This window comes from Parasteatoda tepidariorum, chromosome 9 (genome assembly GCF_982258835.1).
Source record: "Parasteatoda tepidariorum strain Cologne lab strain chromosome 9, Ptep-v5.0, whole genome shotgun sequence".
NCBI lineage: Eukaryota > Metazoa > Arthropoda > Arachnida > Araneae > Theridiidae > Parasteatoda > Parasteatoda tepidariorum.
In genome coordinates, this window is record NC_141763.1 from 57,892,213 (window position 1) to 57,919,843 (window position 27,631).

General features: G+C 27.9%; 1 protein-coding gene and 1 long non-coding RNA gene across 3 annotated transcripts; both read right to left on the reverse strand.

The window, feature by feature from the left end:
• Nucleotides 1-1,532: 1,532 nt before the first annotated feature.
• LOC107437703 (twisted gastrulation protein homolog 1) lies at nucleotides 1,533-12,214 on the reverse strand. Of its 2 annotated transcripts, none has more exons than XM_043045966.3 (5): nucleotides 12,106-12,214; nucleotides 8,842-9,055; nucleotides 6,318-6,509; nucleotides 3,656-3,860; nucleotides 1,533-1,837 (listed from the first exon to the last, which is right to left on the reverse strand). In XM_043045966.3, the coding sequence occupies exons 2-5, from the start codon at nucleotides 8,942-8,944 to the stop codon at nucleotides 1,669-1,671; spliced, it is 669 nt and encodes a 222-aa protein (XP_042901900.1). In that variant the 5' UTR covers nucleotides 8,945-9,055; nucleotides 12,106-12,214; the 3' UTR covers nucleotides 1,533-1,668. The 2 variants fall into 2 exon arrangements, with proteins under 2 accessions (XP_042901900.1, XP_042901896.1); XM_043045962.3 differs by having other exon boundaries at nucleotides 11,916-12,200.
• Nucleotides 12,215-14,614: 2,400 nt separating this feature from the next.
• LOC107437688 (uncharacterized) lies at nucleotides 14,615-24,903 on the reverse strand. Its single transcript, XR_001583282.4, has 2 exons — nucleotides 24,660-24,903; nucleotides 14,615-14,929 (listed from the first exon to the last, which is right to left on the reverse strand). It is a non-coding gene; the product is annotated as an uncharacterized LOC107437688 (long non-coding RNA).
• Nucleotides 24,904-27,631: the final 2,728 nt, after the last annotated feature.

Below are 27,631 nucleotides of genomic sequence, written 5' to 3' on the forward strand. Positions count from 1 at the left end.
TATCTTATTGATACCTAAATAAGGAGTGTTAATCAGGTGGGCATGGGGAAAAAAATAAAACTTCTTTACATGCATTATTTAATTTTTAAAAAAATAATTAACTTATCAATCAAAAGATTTAATAAACGAAAAATAAAAATTTAAAAACAAACATTTTATTTATATTTCGGTTTTGAGTTAATTTTGAACTGTAGGACACCTTTTCTTATAAAATTATCCCAATCTTTTCTAATCATAAAAAAATTATCATTGGTGTTAAATTTACCAAAAGTATTTAGATATTAGCATTATCGAGAAGAAAACTTTGTTAAGAATTGAATGCCTAAAAATTAACATTTCAGAATCTACTTTTCATTATTTATCAAATAATGACTACATTCTGTAAACCTAAAACCATTTATGTACCAAGTATCTATGATCTAGTTTAAATTAAAATAGCTTAAAAAAAATAATTTTCGTGTATCACTGCTTTATATATGAAATTACTTTTCTATTTAAATACATTGGCTATATTTTTAAACAATATACTACTTGGTATTGAAATGAAAGGGAATTTTTCAAGATATAAGTAAAGCTAAACGACATAAATAAAGATACAAAAACTAGTTTTAATTCTAAATAAGAATTTACCTTAGTTTTAAAGCACAGAAAATCTTTTTCTCATTGCATGTATCAACCTTGAGAAAGGTTCTTGCTTATAGAACAAAAAATATGTAAGTTTATATGCACTTATTAATACTTTATTCATGTTGTCTAGCTTTATTCACGAAGTACTTGGTTTATCACACTTCTTTTTTCTGCAGAATTAAGATAGCGGCGATCTTTACTTGTGTTACTCAGACATCAAATTTTTAACTTTTACTCAGATTTTGGAAGATGAAACATAGTATCTGTACATGTCTCATATAACACAACAGTTTCCATAAACAACAGTTTTGTTATAGTCTTCCACTTCATTTGTTGTTACACTATTTATGTTCTTAAGACCATGTCATTTGAAACTAATATTTTTTCTCCTAACTGTAAATTAATAATTTGATTAAACTAAATTTAAAAAAGAATCTAACAAATAATTTAAAGAAAACAAAGAAAAAAATGCTTTCCTTACATAAAAAGAAGAAACTTGCTTGTTTCCGGAGGAAGTATGATTGATTTGACGTTTTGAAAATTACACAACACTCAAACAAAACGTTCAAATAATTTTGCATTTTTTCTCTCTAGATTCTAACATTGCTCCTTCAGGCAGAATTTTATTAGATAAAATGTAGTACTCAAAAATAAAAAAACACAAAAAGTTATTTTTAGTTGATTCTTATTAAAAAGCCTTTGCTTGAAACATTGATAAATAATATAAGCTTTAAATGTTCCTTTTTTTAAACAAAAAACTTTATTTATTACGAAATTGTGAAAGATTTTAATTAGCTATGTTGCTATCAAAATAACAAAAGTTTACATAAAGAACTTATTAATAAATTAACTAAAAACCTCATTAAAAATTTTAAACATGAGCAGCAAAAAAGTTTTAAACTGGGTTACAAAGTTAAAAAAATATTTATTCAAGAAATATACATACATATAAAATTGGCATCTAGTAAAAATATAAATAAATGCAACAACATTCTAAAATGGACGTATTTTTGATTAGCTCAAAAAACAAATATTAATAGGCTAAGAATCAACATTTTGAATTTCGTCAAAATCCTCTTCATTTTTTGATTCAACACTTGATTTGTCAGTTTCTTCAGTGAGTTCATCCTCCATTTTGACTGAATCTTTAGATATAACATTCAATTCTTCAACAGTCATCTGGTCTTTGTCCAGAGGACAATCCAAACACCTATTATAAGATAAGTGCAGAGAAATTGTAGATTAAGGTCATGAACAACTTCAAAACAAATAAGATAAATTAATTCAATTGAAAAAAAAAAACTTCAATATGTACTTTACTCTTTAATAAAAGTATTTCCAGCACTCAAACATATTTTTCATTGGAACAATATGAATAAAAATAAGAGGTAATGTTAGCAACAGATAGAAATGAAAGATGAAGAAGACAACAAGATGAAATATTTTCTCATATACTATACAATAGCAGCATAAAATTGAGATCATAAATTTAAAAATTAGTATTGTGAACAAAACAAAAACAAAAAGATTCAAAGTTATCATGATAGTCATATTGAGTAATTTAATTTATGGACAAGGAACTAAAAATGGGTGGCAATTAATGACTTTCTTGACAAACAAGTGACTCAGAATAAAAAATACTGAAATAGCATGGGGAGGTTAATTCTTCAACAAATTCTGAAATGTTAATAGAAATATTAGCACACGAAAATATACTGAAAATATTGAACAAAGTAAAGAGATTGAAAATTATACATCTGTGAAAGCAGACATACCTGCCTTGTTCTATCAGTTTTGATTATTTATATTTTTGTCTTGCTGCATGTTCATAAAATGGAACATGTTTGTATTTAAATTTATCAAATTACAAAATTATCCATACAAAATTATCTTTTAATAAGTATAATATTAATATTGCTTATCACTAAGTAAGGTCTCAAATTAAAGAAACCCAAATCTTTTTATAATGCACATAAAATCAAATATTTTATATTCAGCACTTTTTTAAAATTTAAAAGTATCTTTTATTATCAAACAGCAGCAGATCTCAAACTTTTAAGCATAATTTTACACACTGAGAAAATTATCGTTAAAATAATATAACAAAATTAAGAAATGTCCTTTTTTTTTTAGTATACAAATTAATGCAGATTGTTCTAAGAAACTTTCAGATTAGTGAGGAGCCACTAGCTTTCAAATGTCAATTTCTCCATCCACTAACGATGTGAGTCAAACATTGTTTTCTTACTGCTCTAGGTTTATTTGAACAACATTGAAAGATTAATGGATTGATTTGAAGGGGATGGCTTTTCCATTATGATCATCAAATGCCAAACCTTCTAGATCATTAAGGGTTTCAATTAAAATCAGGCCTATCCCACATTCTCTTGGGATGAAATTGGGAATATTATTCAAAGAGCAGATTTGAAAGATTGTTTATTAACATGACAGATGTTTAAATCTGTCAATCATAACAAATATGTTCTAAAATAATCTTGTTACTTAATCTTCTCTTCTTTATTTTTATGGTCTCTAAGATTGGAGAAAAATTATCCTTACAATAAAGTTCAAAAATGCTTCTATTTCTTAAAAATTGAATAAATCTTGTAGGTGCATGAGCATTAAATTTAAAAATAATCTTGCTTGTGCATAACTTTTGGCATAAAAAGAGTTATGTCACTTAATTTTATCTTCTTTTTTTATAGTCTTTTGAAGATTGGGTAAAAAGTAGCCTTCTAGTAAAATATAGAAAATGCTTGCATTTCTTAAAAAATAATAATAAATAAATAAAGGATTTAATGTATATATTACAAATAACATTATGAAATATAATTTTCCAACGCTTGTTTCTTTTTAGATAAAATTTGTAGTCAAAACTGTGTGAATAGTTCTTATGACTATAAAATAATAAATTTCACAAATTTTCTCAGAACTTCAAAAACACCCTAGACAGAAATATTTCCTTTTAAAAAAATGAAAATTTACACTTAGAGAGCTTTTTTGTTTTGTTTCCAAGATTAATATATACCTGTTTTCATTTATTCCATAATTAATACAGGTAGAACCAACACATTCACAGCAACCATCATGAAACCAGCGATAACTTGAAGCACCCATAGATGAGCAAGCATTTTTACACTTGTTCCAAGACATGCATTGCGACATAAAGGCTACAGTACAATTTATGGAAGGTTCCACTGCATCTACACCATTGCTTGATTCTGTACTTTTAGCTATGGGTAAAAGAATAATAAATAAATATTTTATATAAAGAGAAAAACAAAGATTCCATTAAGCTACAGTCTCAAGAGAATATCATAATACTAAATTTTTAATTGCATCATATTAAATTTCCATATTTAAGTTGATCAAACATATTCACGGAGGTTGGAATAAAAATATTTTGAATTTAAAAAAAAAGGAGTTAAACATTGAATAATGAAAACTATTACTTTAAAATTAAAGCTGAAATTTTGAATTAGTATATTGACTTGATAAATTTTTATCTGTCCAAGAATTAGAATTCTAGTGTTCCCCCTAAATGTTTTTAGAAGGGCCCCTTGCCCTGCCTGCATTTGATGAGTCCTCTTTGCCCTTTTATTAAAAACAAACCTCCATTCCTTAAAAACACAACCTTTTTATTCATATTCTATTTTTTAAAAAAATTAATTCACAGTTTAAATAATGATTTCACAGTGGTAAAATTATCCATGTTTATAGGTTTAATTCTGATTCATATTACAAATATTTATTTTGTTAGGGTTATCCTAAACTGTTTATTTATATACATCTCTTTTTCGGGGGAAGGGGTGTAAATTAATTAATTTTTTACGTTACTTTAAATTTAAAATTATTTTTTTAAATAATACATTTTTAAACTCACATTCATTCTCTCACAATTTTCAATTTAAATTTCATAGAAAAAAGCTTTCAAGTTAATAATACATTAATCATTTTTTTTTTTAGTTTACTTATTTTGAAAAAACTTTTCACACAGTGATTGTCTGTTAGCATACCTTTAAATATTTTTTAGAACTGATAAATTTTTCTCTTATTTTGATAATGAGTGAGAATTACTTTTCTGAAATACACACATAAAATAACATAAAAGGGTAGTTTAAAAATTGTTGAGGATCAAATGCAGTTATTACATAATATTACGCGTTTTGATAATTTTTTAGGGATTTTTTAGGGTTTTTTAGGGAACTCAAAAGTATCATTTTCTGTGAGAAAGCACCCTGCTCTTTTTTATTCCTAGAGAGAACTCTGGAATTCATAATTTTGAATTATTCATTAATATGACAGAGGCATAAAGATTAGCTTTTAATATCAACATAAACATAAAGATCAGCTTTTAAAAATATAGCAGTTTTAAACAAAAATGTTAACTATACTATTGGTGTTTCTTACGATAAAACATCACATTTAGTTATAACTTTGTGTTAATTTTTAAGTATATATAGATGGAACATTTTAACTATTATCAAACATAAATAACATTTCATAAATATGCTAATACATGCAATGAAAATATACAACTAATTATATTTTAAAAATGAGTTTGACTTGAATGAATATAATTTAAAAGTACAATAAAAAAATGTTACTTCACACAAATGAGAATTGATGCATAAGTTAGTTTTGATTGCTTAAAATATAGAAATAAACAAAAATAACTATTCTTTTTTCATCTTTTTATATTGAAGACTATATATTTTTCTAAGAAAAATCTTATTTAAAGAGATATTTCAAGCTTTTTATTAACAGTTTTAGTGACAAGAGATAAGTTCAATAAATTTATATTGAAAGAAAAATTAAACACTAAAATAAAGAACACAAACAATTATTAATACATTACTTAATAAATAATGAAACAACATAAAATAATCAGAGAAATACTGCATATCCCAGTGTATAAGTCAACTCATTACTTTTGATTAAAAGATAGCAAATTTTTGGTATAAGTTGACCATTGAAAAAAACCAAGTATGAAAATTTTTAAAATTTAAATACATAAAAAAATATTATTCTGCAAAATATTTGGAAGTCAAAAATATTTTATTTGTTAGCTTTGGACATTGTACTTTTGCCCTCAAATAAAGTTACTAGAATTGGGGCAAAATTTAGATTCAAATATTATTGTGAAATCTTTTAAAAAATAGAAGAATTTTAAATTTGTTTAAGGGAACAGAAGTCAATTTTTTATTGGACTCAGTAGACAAAAATGCAGTAAAATCTATTGAATAGTGGGATCTGTACGTATAACAGTACTACTAATGTTATTGAATACGTCACAGAAGATATTATGGAATCTTATAATTTGTAGCCTTATTTTTTGAAATACTCATAAACTATCTTAATTTTTCTTATTCTTAATTTCTTTTTCCTGAACATAATTTGAAGTATTGTTTCTAAAGAAAACCTTAAATGAAAAGAAAATATGATGAGAGAAAATGCAAAATTAATTGTTGTACACAATATACTACAAATAGTTTTTGAAAGGGATAGATTGAATAATAAATAAAATAAAGGGATACAGTTATTCATATCTATATATGCATCATATTTCAGACCACCGAATATTTGACTTCATTACCAATGTATAAGCGACCCACTGATTTTTGTAAAATTTTAGCGGTTTGAAAAGTCAACTTATACACCATGAATAAACAGTATATATAATACACCACCTTGAAACTTTATTTCTTTGTCAAGGGTTATGAAAGATATCTCAACTGGGTAAGTATAAGATATCCATCTCAATCTGCTATCTTTTTCTTCAGTAAGTACGCTAAATAAATCAGGAAAAGGTTCAGGCAAGTCTTCCACATGAGATTTCATGTTCAAATAGTTATCTGTGTCATTCTTCTTTGGACACAATTCTAAAAAAGAAAAAAACGTTTCATGTAATAACACATCCATAACTGGAAGGGAAGATTCTTTTACAATTTCAAAATACAGTGACTGCCACAGATAAAATAATCTTTGTTATAGTACTTCAAGGACCCGGACTTCCTTTAAAACTTCTTTTTTTTAAATCTTAATAAAATCACTAATTCATAAATAAATAATAAAAAAAATTGCAAAAACAGAATTATAAAATTATTTAATCTTTTTATAACAATCTTTTAATTAAATATTTTTTACAGTTTTTTGAAATCATTCTTTTGTAAATTTTATTGTCTAGAAATCAAATAATTCTACTGTAGCCATTCAAATTTGGTCCTGGTCAACCCTAGCAATTAGCTAGTTACATCAATGACTGCATTTACAATGCAAGTAATTCAAATGCAGGAAAGCTAAAGATAAAATAGATTGAAAACTTGTGTTATTTAATGAGTAAAATCATAGAACTGAAGCATTTACTTCTGCTATTAATTTTCACCATACAAAAAAAAAAAAAAAAAAAAAAGCATAAGCACAGAAATAAAAAAATACTTATAGGTTTAAGCAAACAAAAAAAATGCTGATTTTATTTTAAGACTATTAAATAATTTAAATATCTAAATTTTGTTTTATTAAACCAGAAAATGTAAATTAAAACATTTATAATAAAACACAATGTAAATATCCTGGTTTCTTAAACTTTGATGGGTAAAATTGAACCAACATTTTTTGATTACAAACAAATAAAAATGTAAGACTAAAACCCACATGAACACTACAAACATATAAAAGCAATCCTTACAGCCGGTTACACTTTTAGCATCTGATTTCAAGGATGATGTCAACATGCTTTTACTAATTGCGAAAGCCTTATATAGCTTAATTGCAATTTTTTACCTCATCTATTAATATCTCAAATGAATTTAAGAACTGGGCAATATCAAAATTAAACATGGCTATACATTAGGCTGGCACTCCTGATTCCAGAACACTCGCTATAGCGGACATTTTCAATGATAAAAGTGTAATTTAATTATAAGATAGGCTAGAAATTATTGAGATCTTCTGAATCCCTCTCTTTCGCCTGAAGACCAATGGAGTCTCTACACCCCAATTCCGAGGAAGAAAGTGTATAGTCTCTCCATGAGAGAAGGTCAAATTTTTTCTTTGTTTTAAGATAAAAATCTAAAGATCATGAAATATTATTTTATTCTTTTAAATTTAATATTTAACATAAATCTAAAAATTAATAATGAAACTTTATATATTTATATAATTCAGTATAACTTTATATATTTATTAATATGCATAACTCCAAATGTTATAACAATTATCTTATAATTAATAACCAGAAACCAACAAAAGATAACAAGGATGAAATTAATCACCAAATCACTATTTTTCCTCTATAATAGAGTTATTTAAAAAAATATCAGTCTGTTTTAATTGATTTTCTATTTTTATTTGTTAACTGTTCCTGTATAGCAGATTTTGAGTTCCATACTGTCTAGTTGAAGTTAAATCATAAATAATTATACAGTAGGCTCTTGAGTATTCAGAGTTATGTGGCAGAAAAATAAGATTTGTAATATAGCCGTATAAAACAAAGTGTCACTCTCCCATATAGTTGAAAATATGATTTACATATTTTAAGAAAAATGATTAATGAAAAAATGTTTAAAGTTTAATAATAAACTACACAAATGGAAAATTTTTGACAAGGAATAGTCAAAGTGTACAGACAAATGTTTTAACATCCATAATTTTTGATTTATCCACCTACTATTAGTTCTTATATTGCTGTCGGTTATTATATTTTTAGAAGTGACAGCTTCTCAAACTAGCTATCAAAAGTTTAAAGTACAATAATGCACATATTTTTTAAAAATTTCAAGTTATTGCAATTTTAAGGTGTTTTTAGAAATTCTATATAGGTATATACCTAATATTAATTAATATTATGCATGAATTTACTATTTAAAAATAGATGTTCTTAATTTAAAAAAAAGCACTATGTGATATTTTTTCCCAATATTTGCTGCAAAAAATAAAATTTAATAACACTTGGTAGTTAAGGATAAAAAACAACAACTTATGTTTAACAAGCTATTAGGAAAATTCCCAAATTTTTATTACTGAACCTTAATACTGCAATCATAACTATGAAGTCGTAATAAAAGCTAAATTGTAATAGTTGGCAAATTTGTATTTCTAATTTTTTACTAGGATGGATAGCATTGAAACCAGATAATCAAGAGCCTACTACATACACTCTTTACAAAGGCATCCTTACTTTTAATAAGAAAGAAATTAACAATTAAGACTAACCCACACATGAACAGCATTCTGAATAGAGAAAATCTAAACAATAAAAGCAATCCTTGCTGCATGTTATATTTTTAGCATCACATTTACAGGATTGTGTCAGCATGCATTTACTGACTATGGATGCACATACTGCTTCATTACAACTTCCTATCTCATAAGCAGAAGTGATGTAAAGGCAACATCCAAGAGTAGTAACACTCAGCAATAATTTTACCTGAAAGAAAAAAAATTGTATTAAAGCGAAACTAATGTAATAAATATTATTCCCTACTTCATTGAAATAAAGAAGAGTATAAAATGCATGTATAATGCTTTATTCAAAGAAGATAGTCAGAAAGTCCATCTTAAAGGAATGCTTAACCATTATATACAACTAGTCAAACTCACTTATAATGAACCCTGATTTAACAAGAAATCAGATTTAGCGAAAAGATTTAAAAAACTTAGGTGGTGCAAGTCTCTTAGAGAAAATCTCTCTTTTAAAAGACGAAACCCAGTTTTAACAAGCAATAGATTTGTGATTCATAAAATTTCTTTCAATTTCCTCGCTTCCAGCTCATGTACATAATTAAACCTCAAAGAATTCCTTTAATCTTCAATAATATGTTAGAAATTTAGCAAACACATAAATTTTTGTTAAAGCGCAAATGATGTTTTACGCACTATGAATCTGATCCAAAGAACAATAACACAACAAAGCGACAATAAGATAGTTTAGAGTAAATTAACCCCAGAAGCAGAATATTTTCAAATGTTCTGCAACAGGACTTATTAATTTATACAAATGTTCTGCAAGCATTTCACAGCGAAAAAAAGTCAGCTTTACATTAAAATGCCATATTTTCATTTATTAAAATACTGGATCATACGCAGGTACATACTCTACATTATTTTTAAACCTAGGCAAACATTTTTGATTTGTTACTTTTTCATTCACTTTTGAGGTGTAAAATTTTGTTAATGACGATGAATTATTAATAAATTATTATCGCAGGAAAACGCTGTCACTTATTCAAGATACAAATTGTTCTGCAGGACTTCGTTTGTTCTGCGACGTACGTCACAGTTTTAGGCACTTTCTGCTTCTGGGAAATTAACTAGCTTCTTTTTTTCTGCACAGAAATAAAGTACTATATTTATGTGCTGTTCCACAGTGTGAGGTTTTAGAAATAAGCACTTTTATATTTAAAATGAACAATTTATTAATAATTTACAACAGTTAAAATTTAGAATACAGAAGTTACGTCTTAACACAATAGCAGGTGAGATATATAAACTGAAACTTTTCGAATGGGAAGAGGGAAAAAACCTAATTCACTTGCGCATAAGTGATACAATAGTTCATGCACATATAGACTTTCGATGTATTTTTGCCAAATGGAGCTGCATTAATTCTGAAAATTAATCTTTTTGGAATATAAAGACCTTTTTTCTGTATTTATGGTTAACAGTTTCTGACTATTTTTTTAACCTTCATTTGCAAATAAGATTGGCTGAAATCAACTTTAGAAAATGCCCTGCTATCCCTTAGTGATGCAAAAATATCTTCAATTCGAGGGAGCGAGTGTTTTTGAACCTTTAAGTATTTATTTATAGTTACTGAGTAATCAGCACATAGCCCAATAGATCCGTTTTGTTTGTTTGGCAATTGGAACTATGGGTGTGGCCTAATCAGATATATTTGTTTTTTCATTTAATCCATCTCTGTTAAGTCTTTCGTTTTCCTGATTGGCACTGCTAAAGCCTGAAGGGAACTGGTCGGCCAAAAACCAGTTTATAGTGTCTTTCCTTAACTCAAGTTCACATTCGAAATTTTTACTTTCCACTTATCCATCAGTAAAAAGATTTTTAAAGTCTTTTAAGAGTTTTAACAAATTGAACTTTAGAATTAATTGTTTTGATGGCATTCCAATTTAATGGAATTTCATAAAGCCATTCTCTGCCAAAAATAGTATCTATATTCTCCTTAACTAGATATAAATTTAAATTACATGATAGATTATTATATTCAACTGTGACAGAAAAATATCCAGGTGGTACAACCTCATCTTTCCTTTAGGTTTTAAAAATCAGCTTAGAAGGTTTAATCTTTTTATTACGAGATTTTTCGAAACCTTTTAATACTCATAACCAAAACTGTTCCTCCAGTGTCAACCTCCATTAGAACTGGGCTATTTTCCATATTTACTTTAATCATTATACGTGGTCTTTGAAGTAATTCCTTGTAAAATGTTTTAGAACTTCCTGATTTGTGTAACGGTACAGGCATAGTATTTGCATCTGAAGATCCAATATAATAGATTAAAATAGATCCAATAAATAGAATTAAAATAGTGAGATCATGTTGATGGAAAGTAATTTTCCCAAGGCCCACAAAAAGGTTTAAATAAATTGGAGGTTAAAGTTAACAAAAACGAACAAAGCAAAGTAGCCACCAAAAAAATTAATAATAATAATTTAGATATTTTATATTAATTTTAAGATTTAAATCAGGCAACGAAACTTTATAAAATTATCAGGTCTCATAAGATTAGGTAGATAAATTGTATAATGTATACAAAACTACTAATCAATAGATTATAAAACGATGACAGTTTTAGACTTATAAAACACAAAATAAGAAAACCAATTAGTATTTTAACAGATTAATTAGTATTCACAGAATCACAATATAATTGTGCTATAATGAATGCAAGAGCTTCTGAAAACAAACAAGCATTTGCAGTTTACTTTTAAATACACAAAGAAAAATATTTTATTACTACTATGTAAGTTTTTGGAGGCTGTAAAAAACGTAAATTGCAACAATACGAATAGTTAACCAGCCACATTTAATTAAGTATCACTGGCATCAATAATAGATTGGGGATTTCCTATGGTCCCTGGAAACGAAAGAGTACTTTTGTGATACAATTATCAAATCATGAATAACATTTTTAATAAATGTTGATAAAATTGTAGCAGCCTGTTAATATTGGAAAGTATGTATGAATTGATCACGAAAATTATACAAGACCCAACACCTCAATTTAGTGGGTGAAATGATTCATAACTCTAAGAAAGGTATTACTTACAAAATTCAAGTGATTACTTGTTATCAATAACATTATTAAGCTACTTAAATTGACAGACGGCGAAAGAATTTATAACTAATTATTTACATCGAGTGTTCTTCAAATAATATAAATAGTGTCTACACGTTTTTGTATAAAAGAAGTTTGATCTTAAATCTACAACAAAAAAAACAAGAAATAAAAGAGTTACGAGGAAGAATAGTTTTTTGTTTAACCACAAATCAACATGACCTTATCTCCTAAGAATGTGAAATGCGTTTCAATTTGAAATGTAGAAGAACAGATATTACGCTTTGTCCTAACTACTGAATTGAAATCAAACTTCTATTCTTTGCGCCATCTTACGAATATATAGTAAAACACTGAAAAAGGTCTTACCAGTGATTATTTTTGCTATTGTTGTTGTCGACGCTCTTTCACACTAATCGGATTACATTTGATGCAAAAGTCCCGCATTGTTATTTATATATTTAATGCAACGTCAGCCCTGAACTATGCATTCTAATATAGCTACTAATAGTTTTAATTATTTTTTTCCTGGTGAAAATAAGTGTCAAAACATTATGGAACATTCAAAACAAAATGTTTACAAGACAATAAATAATTTAATTTGACAAGAGCTTTTAAAATATCATTTCAACAATTTTTTTAATGACACCACATATTTTGTGGAAAATCAATTTCAATTTCTTTCGAATAAAAAATACAGAAGCAAATAGCTGAATTTGATTCATTAAAAAAACTTATTAATAATCACCACAAATAATATTTGTTCCAAACAGTCAGTGATGAACTTATACAGTAAATCGGTTACATACAGTTGAAAAGTCGGAAAAAAATCTAGGGAGACTGGCTCTTTATGCAGTTTCGCACACAGGTCGTTAGATTACCAAAGCGGGGTAGCAACACCCTCTGCAGAGGATCAAGGTTGTGATCGAATGTCTTCAACTGATTCTGAGGGATTTTTCACAAACCATCACCAATAGCTTAGTCTGAGGCTCTAGTGCAAAGTAAATAAATCGCTACTACTACAGATAACTGAAAAGAAATATTAAATATCGTAATTAAAGAACTGAAACAATCATAAAATATTTAGTACTGTTTGACTTTGCACTCGATTTCTTTCACATAAGCCTAGTCTTTAAAACCATAAAAGAATTCCGATCTTCTTATTTGAATTTTAAATCGCGAAAAAAAGGTGGGGGACAAAAGTTTTAAACTGCTACATGAATATATTAGAGAAAACCTAGGGTCCGGAATATGATTTCGGACCCTAGGATAATGATTTCGTTGAGAATGTTTCTGGAGAAGATTGTCTGGCAATTGATAAATACACAGGTTTCGCATACACATAGAAAAACTTAATAAGTAGTATTAGTTTTATAATAAGGAAGTAGAACATTTCTTTCGTGTATTAGCTTTCTATTTAGAATTACGAAATCAAATCTCTAAACTTCTGATCTAGGTATATTTACATAGACATAGAGTTACTATTAAGATCTGGTATTACGAAATACAATAAAGTTCACATTTTTTATCCTAATATTACTTCCACTTTGAATACTTTCCAGGTCCTAATAAATTCTACAAATACATGTTTGAAAAGGATTTCATTGATATGTTTTCTGATGTATACACCATTTTGAAGATACATCCTATAATACTCGTTACAAACAATGAATTCATAAGACCTTTTTCATAACTGAAATTATCAAAATAGAAAAAAAAATGGGAAGAAAAAAAATGCAATGTTACGAGGATATCTTAATAATTTGGTATCATTATCAATAAAGCGAGTAAGCACTAAATTAATTTTCAAATTAATAGCTTTTCCTTGCAAAAGCTACATTTATACTTTTTTAACAATATGCGCAATTATCTTAAACTCGAGGTCTATTCATTTGAGAAATTACCTTTGTATCAATATTTATTACTTCATGACGAGCTATGCACGCATGAAATATTACATGTCCTTTAAATTTAATGAAAGAAATATTGGTTAAATAAATTAATCTTTCCTCACCAACTTAACATTAGATGTCATTATAACTAAAGGTTTCTTCAATTTTAGAAATATATCACAATTTTTATGATAAATTGCAACCCACTTTTACCTTCAACCCTAGACCGCATGATATATTAATTCGTCCTTGTTTCCAAATTTCGGTTTCATCCAAATTTTGGCGATCAATAATCCAAACCCATCGAAGAAAAGTAAGTTTTTTTTTTAGAGAAATGATGATTTTCTGTTTGATTTCGTAACTTAATTCATAGTTAGATATATAATTCATTAGAGTAATTCAAATCAACACTATTAACCCTTTAGGTTGGCACTTAGGTAGAGAAAATTCGCTGATTAAAACATGATTTATTCTTAATTATTTTTTTATGCTCACATCTACATTAAGATTAAGTCTTCTTAATTCTTTTTCCCTCCTAAAACTAGCATTGTTTAGTCTTATTTTCATCAAAAGGTTTTGATAGCCATTTTTAAGCAAACTTGAAGCTCATCTTTAAAGTGTTTGATACCATTTAAAACATTTACTTTCGCAGAAAATACTGAATCAAATCCTTTAAAGTTAAATAACCAGCTGTTTTTTGAAATGAATAGTAAAATAAACTTAATGTTTAATTGATAGAATATATGAGAGAGCACATAGTTGACTTATTTGTATGAATGAAAGGAATTATTAGTAAAATTAAATTTGACAATCTTAGTAACGTTTTATTTTAGGTTTAACAATATTTTATTACACACTTTTCAATGACTTAGTACAAGATACGCAAGAAAGGAAAACGTACGTCAAATTATTTCTAACAAACAGTTCAGAACTATAAAAAATTGTTCACTTTTTGCCATGGAATTTTGGCTTGTGTGAGGCATTGTAGGGAACCTGAGCTGTATCTTCAACAACCTTGAGATATTGTTCCTTTTTTCCATACAGCTTCTTCATTTGGGCTTCGTGAATTCTGTCAGCCATTTCTAAGGGCTGATTTCGTTTGATTTCTTGCGACTGAAATAAAATATAGTATACATAAGATTAAGAGTCATTTCATAGAAATCTCTCTATTTACGCTTTTTAACTTCATTTACGTTTCTGTCTCTATTTGCGCTTCTATTTTCATATTTTATAATCTGCAATCTTATTACGAAAATAATTTTAAGATTCCGGTACATGTAAGTTTATTTGAATTCGCTACTCGCTTTATAGATTTCGTTTTGTATTTTGTTCTGCTTTTTCTTTACATTTTATCTTCTGTTTTTTGCATGATATATTTTTACCTAATGTGTTCTATTTTGTTTCAATTTTTTTTGGAGCTTCTCACACTATTGTATTGATATATTTTGCTTTTGCTATATAGATACAATATTAGAAGGCACTCCTTATTTCGGATATAATCGTGTGGGTTGATGAAGAGATATCTTTTAATTTTTTTTTGTTTTGCGGATTTTTAATACATATTTTATATATTGCACATAGATTGTATACGCAGCACAATTAATACATAAGCTATGTCCTCAGATACGGTATACGATAGTGGAACACGGTGTTCTATAATCTGCAAGCTACTACCATGGTCCGACATACAAGGTTTCAAACAAAAAAGAAAGTTTTAGTTTTTATAAAGTTTTTATATCAATATTGTTTTCATTAAAATATTTAAAATAAAATGCCAATAAAAAATGTTATAGCATATTTTTTGAAAAAATAATTTTTCGAACAGCAATATAATAAATAAAATATAAAAATGACAGACATTGAAAAAAATTGCATTATATTTCCCATTGCGTGTTTAAAATCTAAATAAAATATGTTAATTTTTCAATAAAGATTTTTCTCTGATAATAACATTTATAACAGTTCTTTTTATTTTCATGTTAATGAAAACTATAGTGTGACTTATTTTAATCATTTTTAGCCAATTAATCTAAAAGGTAACTCACCCACAGAGGCGTATCTATGGAAAGAAGCGCCTATGGCAAATCTCGTACTTGCGCCCTTCCTAAAATATTCATAATCTCTTAAATAAAAGCATTGTTTGAAGTATTTAAGCCTTTTTGGCAATATTGCAAAAAGAGCCGTGGTGGCTCAGGGGATAGAGCATTCGCCTTCCAACGAGGTGAGCCGGGTTCGATTCCCTGCAATGATTGCTCGACACGATTTCCGGCTTGCACCTACCACAGTGCTGACGTAAAATATCCTCCTTGACGGATCATTGGTTACCCTTGCCGTCAGACTAAGCGCGGGAAGCTTTCGTGATCCTCTTCTCCATGTAACGCAAATGCAAATTAGTTCAATCAAAAAATTCCTCCGCGAAGGCAAATTTCTCCAAAATGCTCGATACAGGAGTTCCCTTGTCTTCTGAATTGGGTTCAAAATTACAAGGCTGCGAAGTTGAACATTAGCAGTCGCAAATTCAAACAATTCGATCGGCTGTTCAACAACGGTTATAAAATTTTCCAAAAAGATTGCATTGCATTTTTTTAATAGATTAATAAATAAATAAAAATTAACTATAACAATAAAATTATCTCTTTTTAATTGTGATGCATTCACGTGTGTTCGAAATTAGCATTAGTTAGGAATAAAAAAAGTCTCCTTTATCATATTTAAAGAAGATTCTCTTGCGTTTCTTCAACTGTCAATAAAAATTCTAACAATTTGTTTAATTAAGCAACAAATATAATTAGGCAACAAAAATACTCACACGCAAGAAATGTCTCTGGGTTAAAGAAGAACTATAACATAACCGGATTATTACCCATTATTTCCCAAATTTAAACTGAATGAAATTGATTGTTTTTAAACATAATCATGCTTTGAAAATACCAAAACAATAAAATCATCGTGATATAATAAATTCATTAAAGATCACAGTGTAAATAATTGCGATTTGTTATGACAATTACAAATAAAATAGCTACAATCAAATTTTATAATTTGGTTAGTTTTTTATTTACAAAAAACCGATGCTCTTAATATAATTAAGTTGTACAAACATTATATAATAACTGATAATAAGAAAAAATATAAATATAATTAAATACAGAACTCTAGACAAAAAAGCGACAATAATACATTCTTTAATGAGAAATAAATTAGAGGAAGTTGTCGTCTTAGTTTAAGAATATCTAGAAATAATTGAAAAAAAAAGGCAAAAAGTTAAGTAGACCAAAAAAAAAAATCAAATTATGAAAAATTCTCTTCGCATCAGAATGGAACAAATTAGAGAAAAAGCAGAAAAAAATTTAAACAGATTTGAATTATAAGTTTTAAGACGTTCAGTGCGCAAAAAAATAAAATAAATAAACGGACTACCCTGATAACTTTTGATATAATAATCAGATCTTCACGTTCTTCTCATGTCAATGGTTCAAGGAGGTGACTTAAAATATGCTAATTAATAAATGCAGGGACAATATTTCAAGTTACGAAATCAGACACTAAAACGTACTTTTTCTGAATAAACATGCCATTTTTTCTACTGATTTGGATTTCTGTACCCCTAAGTATTGGGGGTAGCCGCAATATGAGAAGTAACTCGAGAGCTTTCCTATAGAATTTAAAAAAGTTTCCCAGAATTATAAAGGTCGTTTGTTAAAAAATAACTTTTCGTAAATATTTATTATTTTATTTATAATCCTAAAAAAATTAAATTGTAAGGTATACATTTTTTACATCGTTTTAAAAAAAGGTAATTTAACAAGGAAAAATGTTATATTGTAGAAAAGGTAATTTTACAAGGAAAAATATTGTATTGTTTTAAAAACAGTATAACAATTTTTTTCAAGTAATATAATATGTAGTGATATAAATATAATGTAAGTGATATGTATTGTAAAAGACTTATAAAATGTAAAAAAAATTCTTTAATCTCTTTTTTTTTTTTTTTTTTTAAAGGAAGAAAATTATAATCTGAAATAAAATGAAAGATATAGGGGAAAGTATAATGCATTAGTTTAAATATTTAGGAAATGATTACTTACAATCAAAGAAAATCCTTGTAGTACACGTTGTTCTCTTAAATCAATGAATCAACTATAAAAGCCCAGAAGCTGCATCAAAATAGATTATAAAAATTTAAAGGCTTCAAATATTTGATTTTCTTGTCCTAAATTTTGAAACATTAACTAAAACGAGCAGCATTTTTTGTATGAGCGCCTAACTACTTATAACGCCTGTCCTTTATTTTTCAAAATAGTGGGGTGTATTCATTATTAAATCGTTTCATTGGTTTAAATTATTTGTTGAGCGAGGCAGAGGAACCTCCTATTTTCAGTATTTCACACTTTAGTGGAGGTGATTCCCACCATGGGTGGCAAAAATCTCCCACGTTGTGGAAGGATTTACGCTAATTTATAGAAGGGGTTCTATTTGAAATCTATTCAGCAGATTCCGAAAACGTTTTTCAAAGAGATTTTAACCCCTGATAAAATTGAAGATTTACAAGCATTTCACTACAGAATAATTAGTCTAAGCTAGACTGGGACACCCCATGGTTTTCACATCTCTCAAGTCATCCCTCTGGTCATCTGGTTTTTCTGCCTGAAGGGGTTCCATCCATTTCCTCCCCAGAAATGGATGGCTCTCCTTTAGAACTTCCAAAGTTTCTTTCGTTCGCCTTTCATTTTTTTAGTCTGTTGTACTACTAATCTTTTTCATATAGATAAATATTTTAAATTTAAAGATTCAGCTTATATTACTATAATTTAATTTTACAGAGAGCATTTTCAAATACATAAATAATATCAAATAACCTAAGTAGAAAAGCATTTTTTCCAAGTAAATTATTTTAAATTTAAATGAATGTCTAAGTAAACTAGTTTAAATAAACGAAATCAATAAATATTATTTTTAGGATTTGTTTTCTGTTCTTATTATAAAAAAGGACACGATTTTAAATAAATACGTTATGTATTGCCGAGGAAAAAGGCAGTGACTTATATCAATATATTTCTCAAGAGTTATAACATCATACATAGTACTACAATACACATTCAACACAATTCTACAATATACATTCTTAATGCTAGTACATAATCTATACTTTTGTAATCTAAATTATGTTATTTAGTTAATTATTTTTTTTTATATATATAACCATGATTTTTTGTGGCTATTTTAGTGTTTTTTTTCATTTGTGCAATATTATAGTTTGACTCTGAGTTACAGTTTCAATAAAGTCTTATAAATAATGTCTTCTTTGTTTATAAGATTCGGAACTTAAATATTTATAACTCTTACATGTGAATAACCCTTTTAAATGAACATTATTAAACTGTTTATTTTATCATCGTTTATACATGGAAAAAATATTTTCTTTTCGTTTTACTCTATTAATTTTGCATTAAGTTTGTGCTTCATTCTTCGTTTTTAGTAGAAAAAATGAAATTCATAATACGCTAAAAAAAGAAAAAAATTAAATTCCCTGTAATTTTACTATAATGAATAATGAGCTTACATTTTGTCTTTACATTTTATCAGCGATAGCTTAAATTTTTTATAGTACAGCTTTGACATATCGTGAAGCAATGAGAAGCTACATTTTAGAGGGGGGAAAAATTTAATTCCTTTTATTTTAAACATGGGAGCCGCGATGGCTCAGGGGATAGAGCATTCGCCTTCCAATGAGGGAAACCGGGTTCGAATCCCAGTTGATACGAATTCCGCATCCGGCTTGCACCAACCACAGTGCTGATGTGAAATATTATCAATTGTAGACGGATCATGGGTTAGAGTCCCCTTGCCGTTAGGCTAACCGCGGGAGGTTCTCGTGGTCTTCCTCTCCATGTAACGCAAATGCGCGTTAGCTCCACCAAAAAGCCCTCCACGAAGAAAAATTTCTCCCATTACTCGATACAGGAGTTCCCTTGTCTTCTGGATTGGGTTCAAAATTACAAGGCTGCGGAATTGGGTCGGCTGTTCAACGACAGTTATAAAATTAACTATGGGGTTACAGGGGTCTGTTTAGGAGAAATTTGGGTCCGTTAACGGACCTTTCACAAAATATCTTTTCATAAAAACGGACCCTTCACAAAATATTTTAACTTAAAAATGGACCCTTCACAAAATGATTTTTCTTTTAATCGGAACCTTCACAAATTTGTTTATCTTCATTATAATTTAATTAATAGAATAAACCCTTTCCAAGGCAGAAAACAAGAAAGATGGATGTAAACGAATTAAGTTTTGTCTTCGGCAGACGATTCTTCCATTATTCGTCCGAAATTAATATTCTGCGTTTAGCAGTATAGGCTAAATACCAAATGTTTGTATGTTGCATCTCTAATTCAGAAGCACAGAAGCAGCAATTGTTGTTTATTTTTTAAAATTTAATTTTTTTAATTACAATTTTACAGTGTTGAGCATAATCTTATATGTCTTTACAATTTAAAAACTCCTTTAAAAATTTTTTTTTTTGCAATAACGGATCCTTTTTGCACAAATTCATAAAAGCGGACCCTGGTTGAAAGAATGTGAGTAATTTTTTCACAATTTCACGAAAAACGGATCTTTCACAAAATGTCTGGACAGACCCCTGGGTTAAAAGTCTTTTTGTCAAAGGATTTTGATGGACATTAAATGTTAATTGCTTAGGAAATTCTCTGATATTAAAAATATTTTTATTGGAGTATATCAAAAAGTTAGTAAAGAGAGTAAGAGTTGTAATTATTAAAAACTCTGCATTATTCTCTAAATTACGATATTATAATTAAAATTTACGATATTATAATTAAAATTTGGCTTTTGCCGAAATCGTCGTAAATATAATAGTAGAAAAGAAAAAGCTACTTTTTATTACTGATTTATTTTAGTATTTATCGTGAATGTATTCATGAACATTAAAATTTTTTATTTATTACGAATCCTCTGTTGCTTAACTTGAAAGTACTATAATGAAAGAAAGTGTCTAGTGAATGAATGCAGAAACGTGTATGAATTGTTATCACACAGACGTCAAGTCGTTTAAAAAGAGTTGGTATGTGGAATGTTTTTTTTTCTTATTTCCCCCATTTTTTTTAATGTTGAATATAATATAACAACCGAAGGAGATTTCTCGCGCTTTTCGAGTTATGCAAAAGAGCTGGAAACCTTGGCCCTGCTATTATCCCTAACTAAGGTGGTCTATGAGTTTTCAAACGAAGTTATGAAAAAAAATTAAAGCAGTGGGAGACTAAAATTGTTTAACGCTCGTCACCTACTTTGTTTTTATTATTAGCGGTTCCCTTTCATACTTCACTCCCCCAGTTACAAAAAAGAGTTCCTCAAAAGATCTCGATGTCTTCTTTTCGAGCCAACGAGGAAAGGTTAAATGTTGTATGCTTTTTTTTTTTTTTTAATTCTGCCATAACTTGAAAAAAAAATTAGTGAAATTTTTAATAAAAAATAATCGTCGATGTTGATTGGTTTTGCGCCTTTTTGAAATAATGCGCCCATGGCATTCGCCATACTTGCCATACCCTAGATACGCCACTGCTCACCCATTAATGATGGCACACATTTTTTTTCAATATTTCTGACCACTTCTTATGTCACAAAGTGTCGCCCCCCACCGTACCCCTGCCGCCTTTCGTCACTCTACTTTACGTAAGCACATACTTTTAGTTAAAAATCATACTTCAAATTTTAATTTAAACTTTGACTTTTTGAAATTAATAACTTTTATAAGCAAAACAATAATAATTATCATATGTTATCTTATTTTAAAAAAAATATTTAATTTTTAAATTACAAATACTTTTATTTCAGCCAAAATGTGGAACAACGCACTTTCTGTTACCTCCTCTCTCTGTCATATCACAAACTGTACTAATTTCATGAACTTCTCCTTGCATGATTTAAATGAATAATTCCCAGAAACTGAATCAGTATACCTGGCGATTTAGAAATTTTATTTGCTTCAAAATTGTGAAAATGGTAATAAAAGTCTACATGAAGTCTACAAAGTCTAACTCTCAAAAATAAGCGCCCATTCGCAAAGCTCGCTAGACGTGCGTCTGGAAGCAAAAGTGATTTGAAACAGAAAACGTTAAGCTGCACACGAAAAATGGAAAATAAAGTGAAAAACAAAACTAGAAAACTTCGGCAAACGAAAGTTAAAAGAAATACCCAAAAAACCGTAGTGGGCAAGAGAGGCAAATCAGGACAACATGCATTTCCACACGATATAGACAGGCGGTGAAGAAATCAAGTACTTAAGACGGGAATCGGCTTTCATATAAATGAAACACGATTCCATGGCTTTAAGATGAAGTAATATGACATATTTTTTAGTGCTCAAAACTTGTCGACTTTTATTTACATTTTAATATTTTTTGAAGATAATGAAATTATCTCTATAATGAATTATCTCCTATCTTTAGATTCTGGGGATTAATGAAACAGTGTATTACATTGAAATATTTAATGCGATATTAAAATTAGTTTCACATAAGATAATTGTTATGACTCTTAAATTGAAAAAAACAAACATAATAATAAAACTTACTAAACAATTCAAAGCAGTGCATTTTTATTTACTTACTTATTTATTTATTTCTATTTTTTTTAAAGAAATTTATTATGTTTTATTTATATATTTATTTACTGCTTCTCTGAACGACATTACAAAGAAGTTCCAAATCAATTATTTAGGACAAGTTACCATCTCCGCCCTATTCGAAATTTTTTGAAAGTGTATTTTTTATTCATCGATCCAACATCTATTCTAAATATGTTTTAGTGTATACTTAAGGAGATATTGTAATAGAATTTATATTTTATCCTTTATTTTATTTCTTTGATTATATTATTAAATGTATTAATAGTAAGTATGATGGTAAACGGGGCTTTTCACTACTTTTCCTACCGCTCTTAACAAAATAAAAGAATAAGTTTGATTTCTAATAATTTTAATAAGTATAATTGTTTTTAAGTATTTCAAGCAATTAAACGCTACGTCCAAACAGATTTCAATTCTGGGGTTAATTAAATCATTGTTACGTTTCAATTGAGCATAAAAGAAATATTAAAATTGTTGTCTTTTTTCGGCGAAATAAAAGAACAATTTCTATTTATAATTTCTAAAAAATGTATATTAAAGCTATTTGCTAAACATATTCAATTGCATCGATAAAATAATTTTATCCAAAAATCACTTAATATATCTTGTTTCAGCATTAAGGAAATTCTAAGGTTAGAAAAAGAACAATTGTTTGAGAGGACGATTTTAAAAATAGCACAGTTTTGGAATCTTTTTGCAATTTTCTATTTTTAATACTTTCTTTTTAACAAAATAAGACATATCGACCATTTTCCTGATATAACAATATTTTATTGAATTGTGCTAAGGTTGAAAAATATTATTTACAACTTTTTAAGCAAATTTTTTCAACATTATCCTTTTTAAAAGGGCAACTTTCTCAAAGTTGGCAGGCGAGAATAAGTTTGAAAGTCCATAATTTTGTCGTTCATTAAAAAAAGAAAGCAAACTGTTTTATTTTTTGTTGTGTACATATACACATTTGCTTTTTATTACTCAAACAAATACGAAATAATAAAAAAAAGACAATTAATAATTTATCTTCATTTCTCGAAAAAATGGTATGCTTAGTAAATAGTTAGCTGCTTAGCTTCGAATAATTTTGATCAGTAGAATATTTTAAATTTCTTTTTAATTCTCTCCTAGCTGGCAATAACTATAAGCTTTCCATAAAAACTTAGCAATAATTTAAAAAGGAATTTTATTTTAAAGGAAAACCTAAATTAATGTACTAAAGCAATCTATTAGTGTATTAATGTAAAAATAATATACGTAGTAACGTAAAGAATAAGATTTTGAGAAATATTAAAATTTAAATAAATAGTAAGTAAAATAATTCTACGAAGCACTCGCGTATAGGTAATTAAAAAAATTATTTTAAGATTAAAACGATATATTAGATGTAGAGAATTTTAAGATGCTTAAAAAAGTTGACTACGTATACGTATTAATAATTATAGAATATACATTAAAGAAATTGATAAATATATTGTTCCAAATCTATGCATACATTTATATATTATTGCAATTCTATCAATTATTGAAAGAACAAAGTAAAAAATAAAATAAAAAAAGTTGATGTAACCACATTCCAGGAGAAACATGCTTTTATAAAACTCAACATTCATCGAATAAAATGTTTTTTATTCAATAAAATGTTTTATTCAAATCTATTTATTAAATTGCGAATAAAGCTTTAAATGACTGAAAAAGAAACACCCTATTTTATAATTTAAAAAAGGGGTTAACAATCGGTAATTAGTGAAAAAAAAAAGAAATTTTTCGCTACGAGCGTGTAAGTCAAGTTTCTCGTAAGTTATCTACATTTAAATATTAATCGCCCCATTTAAATATTTTATTTTTGTCGCCAAATTATTTTTTTAAAAAATAATAAATTTTAATTTTTCTCGGCTTCTACCTAATAGAAAAAGGCTGAAACTTTAGATTTTGCAATAAAAAAAATACGTAGATTAATATCGTATAAAAAAAGTTAGAATTCATAATAAAAATTTTTTTCATCCACAATTAAATTAAATAATAAAAAATTATTTAAAATTATTTGGAAGAGGATTTGGATTTTTTTACTAAATGACGGACATAATTTGTTTTCACGTGGTATCATGGGCTGTCAATCAAGACTTAAAATTTTTTGAAACATTGATCGAAATTAAACAAATAAAGGACATAAGAAAGTTTCCAAAAAAAAAAAAAAAATCTTACCATGATTCTTAAGAGTAACTCCGTTGTAAAAAGGCAACATGTGCCGAGTACCAGCCACAATTTTTGAACGCTGTACAACTAAAATGAAAACCAGTATAACTGCTAACTGCGGTAGGTATTGCACACGCTCATATTTGCATTGTTGAAGCTTCTTTGAATGTAGAAGTCCATCATTCATTGTACTTTTGACAACAAGAATATTCAAAATGAACAAGGGCATGAATACCATCTTTCCTATTTCTTTACCATAAAAACATGAATGAAAAAGTATCTTTGGAGGAAGATAACATGTGTGTTAATAAGAGAAATTTCCTTATGCTGTTGGACTGTTCTCATTCCTGTAAGAACTATTAAATAGGACTGAAAACAGATCTGAAATCAATAAATTAAACTAATTCCACCGTGATCTGAATCAATTTACAGATTCAGACGACAGAGGTACAAAACATTTAAGGGACAGTTTAATTGTAAACAAAAAGTGCAGAAGCTTATGGAATGATAGCTGTTGAAATGAATAATGATTACGTCCTCATGATCCTTCTTGGAGAATTTTTTGATAGAACTAATATGTACTTGCGTTCCATGGAGAGGAAAACCACGAAAATATCCCACAGTTAGGCTGACGGCATGAGGACTCTAACCCATAATCCATCCACCACTAAGGATATTTAACGCTAATACTGTGGTCGGTGCGAGCCGGGTGCGGAATTCGAATTAACCAGCCTTCAGTGGGATTCGAACCTGGTTCATCTCATTGGGAGGCGAGCTTTCTGTTTCCTGAGCCACCACGGCTCTGATCTAAAAAATTATTTTTTATAACCGTCATTAAACAGCCGATCCAATTTTATGGGTTTACGACTATTAATGTTCAACTCCGTAGCCTTGTCGTTTTGAACCCAATCCAGAAGACAAGGGAACTCCTGGATCGAGTGTTGGGAGAAATTAGCCTTCGTGGAGTGTTTCATGATGGAGCTAACCCGCATTTGCGTTACATGGAGAGGAAGATCACGAGAACCTCTAACGGTTAGCCTGACGGCAAGGGGATTCTAACCCATGATCCGTCTACTACTGAGGATATTTCATGTCAGCACTGAGCACTGTGGTCGGTGCAAGCGGGAAGCGAAATTCGTATCGACCAGTCATCTCTGGTATTCGAACCCGGTTCGCGAACGCTCTATCCCCTGAGCCATCGCTGCTCTAATCTAAACATTTTGCGAGTTTCAAGGATATTTAATTTTTTCTAGCAGTTTCGTCTTCATATTTTTAATGTTTTGTAAAAATGCTGTTTCTACGACAGCGCACGTTTTAATCTTTTGTTTTAATTTCTTTTTCATCAGTGAATGTTTTCACTTTTAAATTTTTTTTCTTCAATGAAATTTCGTATTTTCGATGCTGTGCTATAACAACATAACGCCGGAAAAATGGTCCACAAATCACCATGTTTTAAAATTTTCAAACTACTACTATTTAAAAAAAAGCATGATTTACATTGATGTCTTTGTTCTTGAGTTATTAGAGAACATTCGTCCAGATAGACTTTCGTTCTTATATATGTAGAGAAGATGTATCAATTTACAATAGTAACTTGGGAGGGAGTTAAAAATGCTAAATTATATTTCAATTTAAAAATACAATACACACTTGAATAAGTATTATTTGTATAATATTATACCAATAACACAAATAAGAGTAATTATTGAAATTTAGGATAATTTTAGAACTGCTTCAGTTTACCAAACGCTTTGTTAAATAGTATGAAGTGAGGAAGGCTCCTTTCTGTAAACTTTAAATTAACCCTTATTTAAAGGGTTCGTTTAATAATTAATTTTAATTAATTAATAGTTAATTTAATAATATCTATAATATCACTTGCATAAATATTATTAATTACTATTATTAATATTTCATTGAATATTAGAAATTTTTTTTTATTATTTTTAAAATTACTTTAATTAATCACGTTAATCACTGATCCGAATTAAATTGGTCTTCAAATTCATGCGATTTCTATAAAGGTGCTTTTTTACCCGTTGATTTGGATGCAGTTCTTTTGCAAGAAAATAACCGAATTAAGAAACACCTCTATAATAGATATTACTAAATATTATTACTTTTTATTTATTATTATTTTTAAAATTATAATAATTATAATTATGAATATTACAATACATATTATTATATTAAATGATGGTTCAATGACCCGAATTAAATTGGTCGTCAAATTCAAATTCATGCGATTTCTATAAAGGTGCTTTTACAAAAAAAGCATTTAACTAAAAAGCACCTCTATAGTTATTATATGAATTTAACGATCGATTCAATTGTTAATATCTTTTGTATGCAATTCAGTAGCGTTTTGCCTGGCATTGCAGCGTTCCACCAGGCTAATAGAGTTCGATTTTTATTTCATTTATTTATTAGCACGATTTTAAAAAGGCAGGTGTTTTCATTTTTTAAATAAATAAATTTAAAAGAAAAAAGTCAGGTAGAAAGCGTAATGTTTTTTACTCTTGGTTTTATTTGATAGTTTTATTTATTTTTTTGTCTAGTTTGCTCCCCTAGAAATTTTCCTTATGGCTTCCTCTTTTACATTGAAACTTTTCTCACAGGTAATTTCTACCGACTGCCAGATCAAAAAACATTTTAAGTACGTTGACAGATTTTGTTAATGAGTAATTTGAGTGAGTTAGTAGCAGTGAGATTTTGTTAGTGAGCACTAAGCTCATTACTAACAGTCCATTGATACCGTTTTATAATGAATGGATACAAATGTTTTTCTTAATTCAATGTTCATATATATATATTTTATCTAATAAATTTATTAATTTTATTTCCAAACGTTTTCAAATGAGTAGTGTTTATTTAAAACTTGCGTGTTAAGGATGTACGTCGAGTAAGAGCAATCTGAGTAGTTAAGTTTCATTAAAATATTCATTATGTCCTCTTGATTAAATATATATTATATATATATA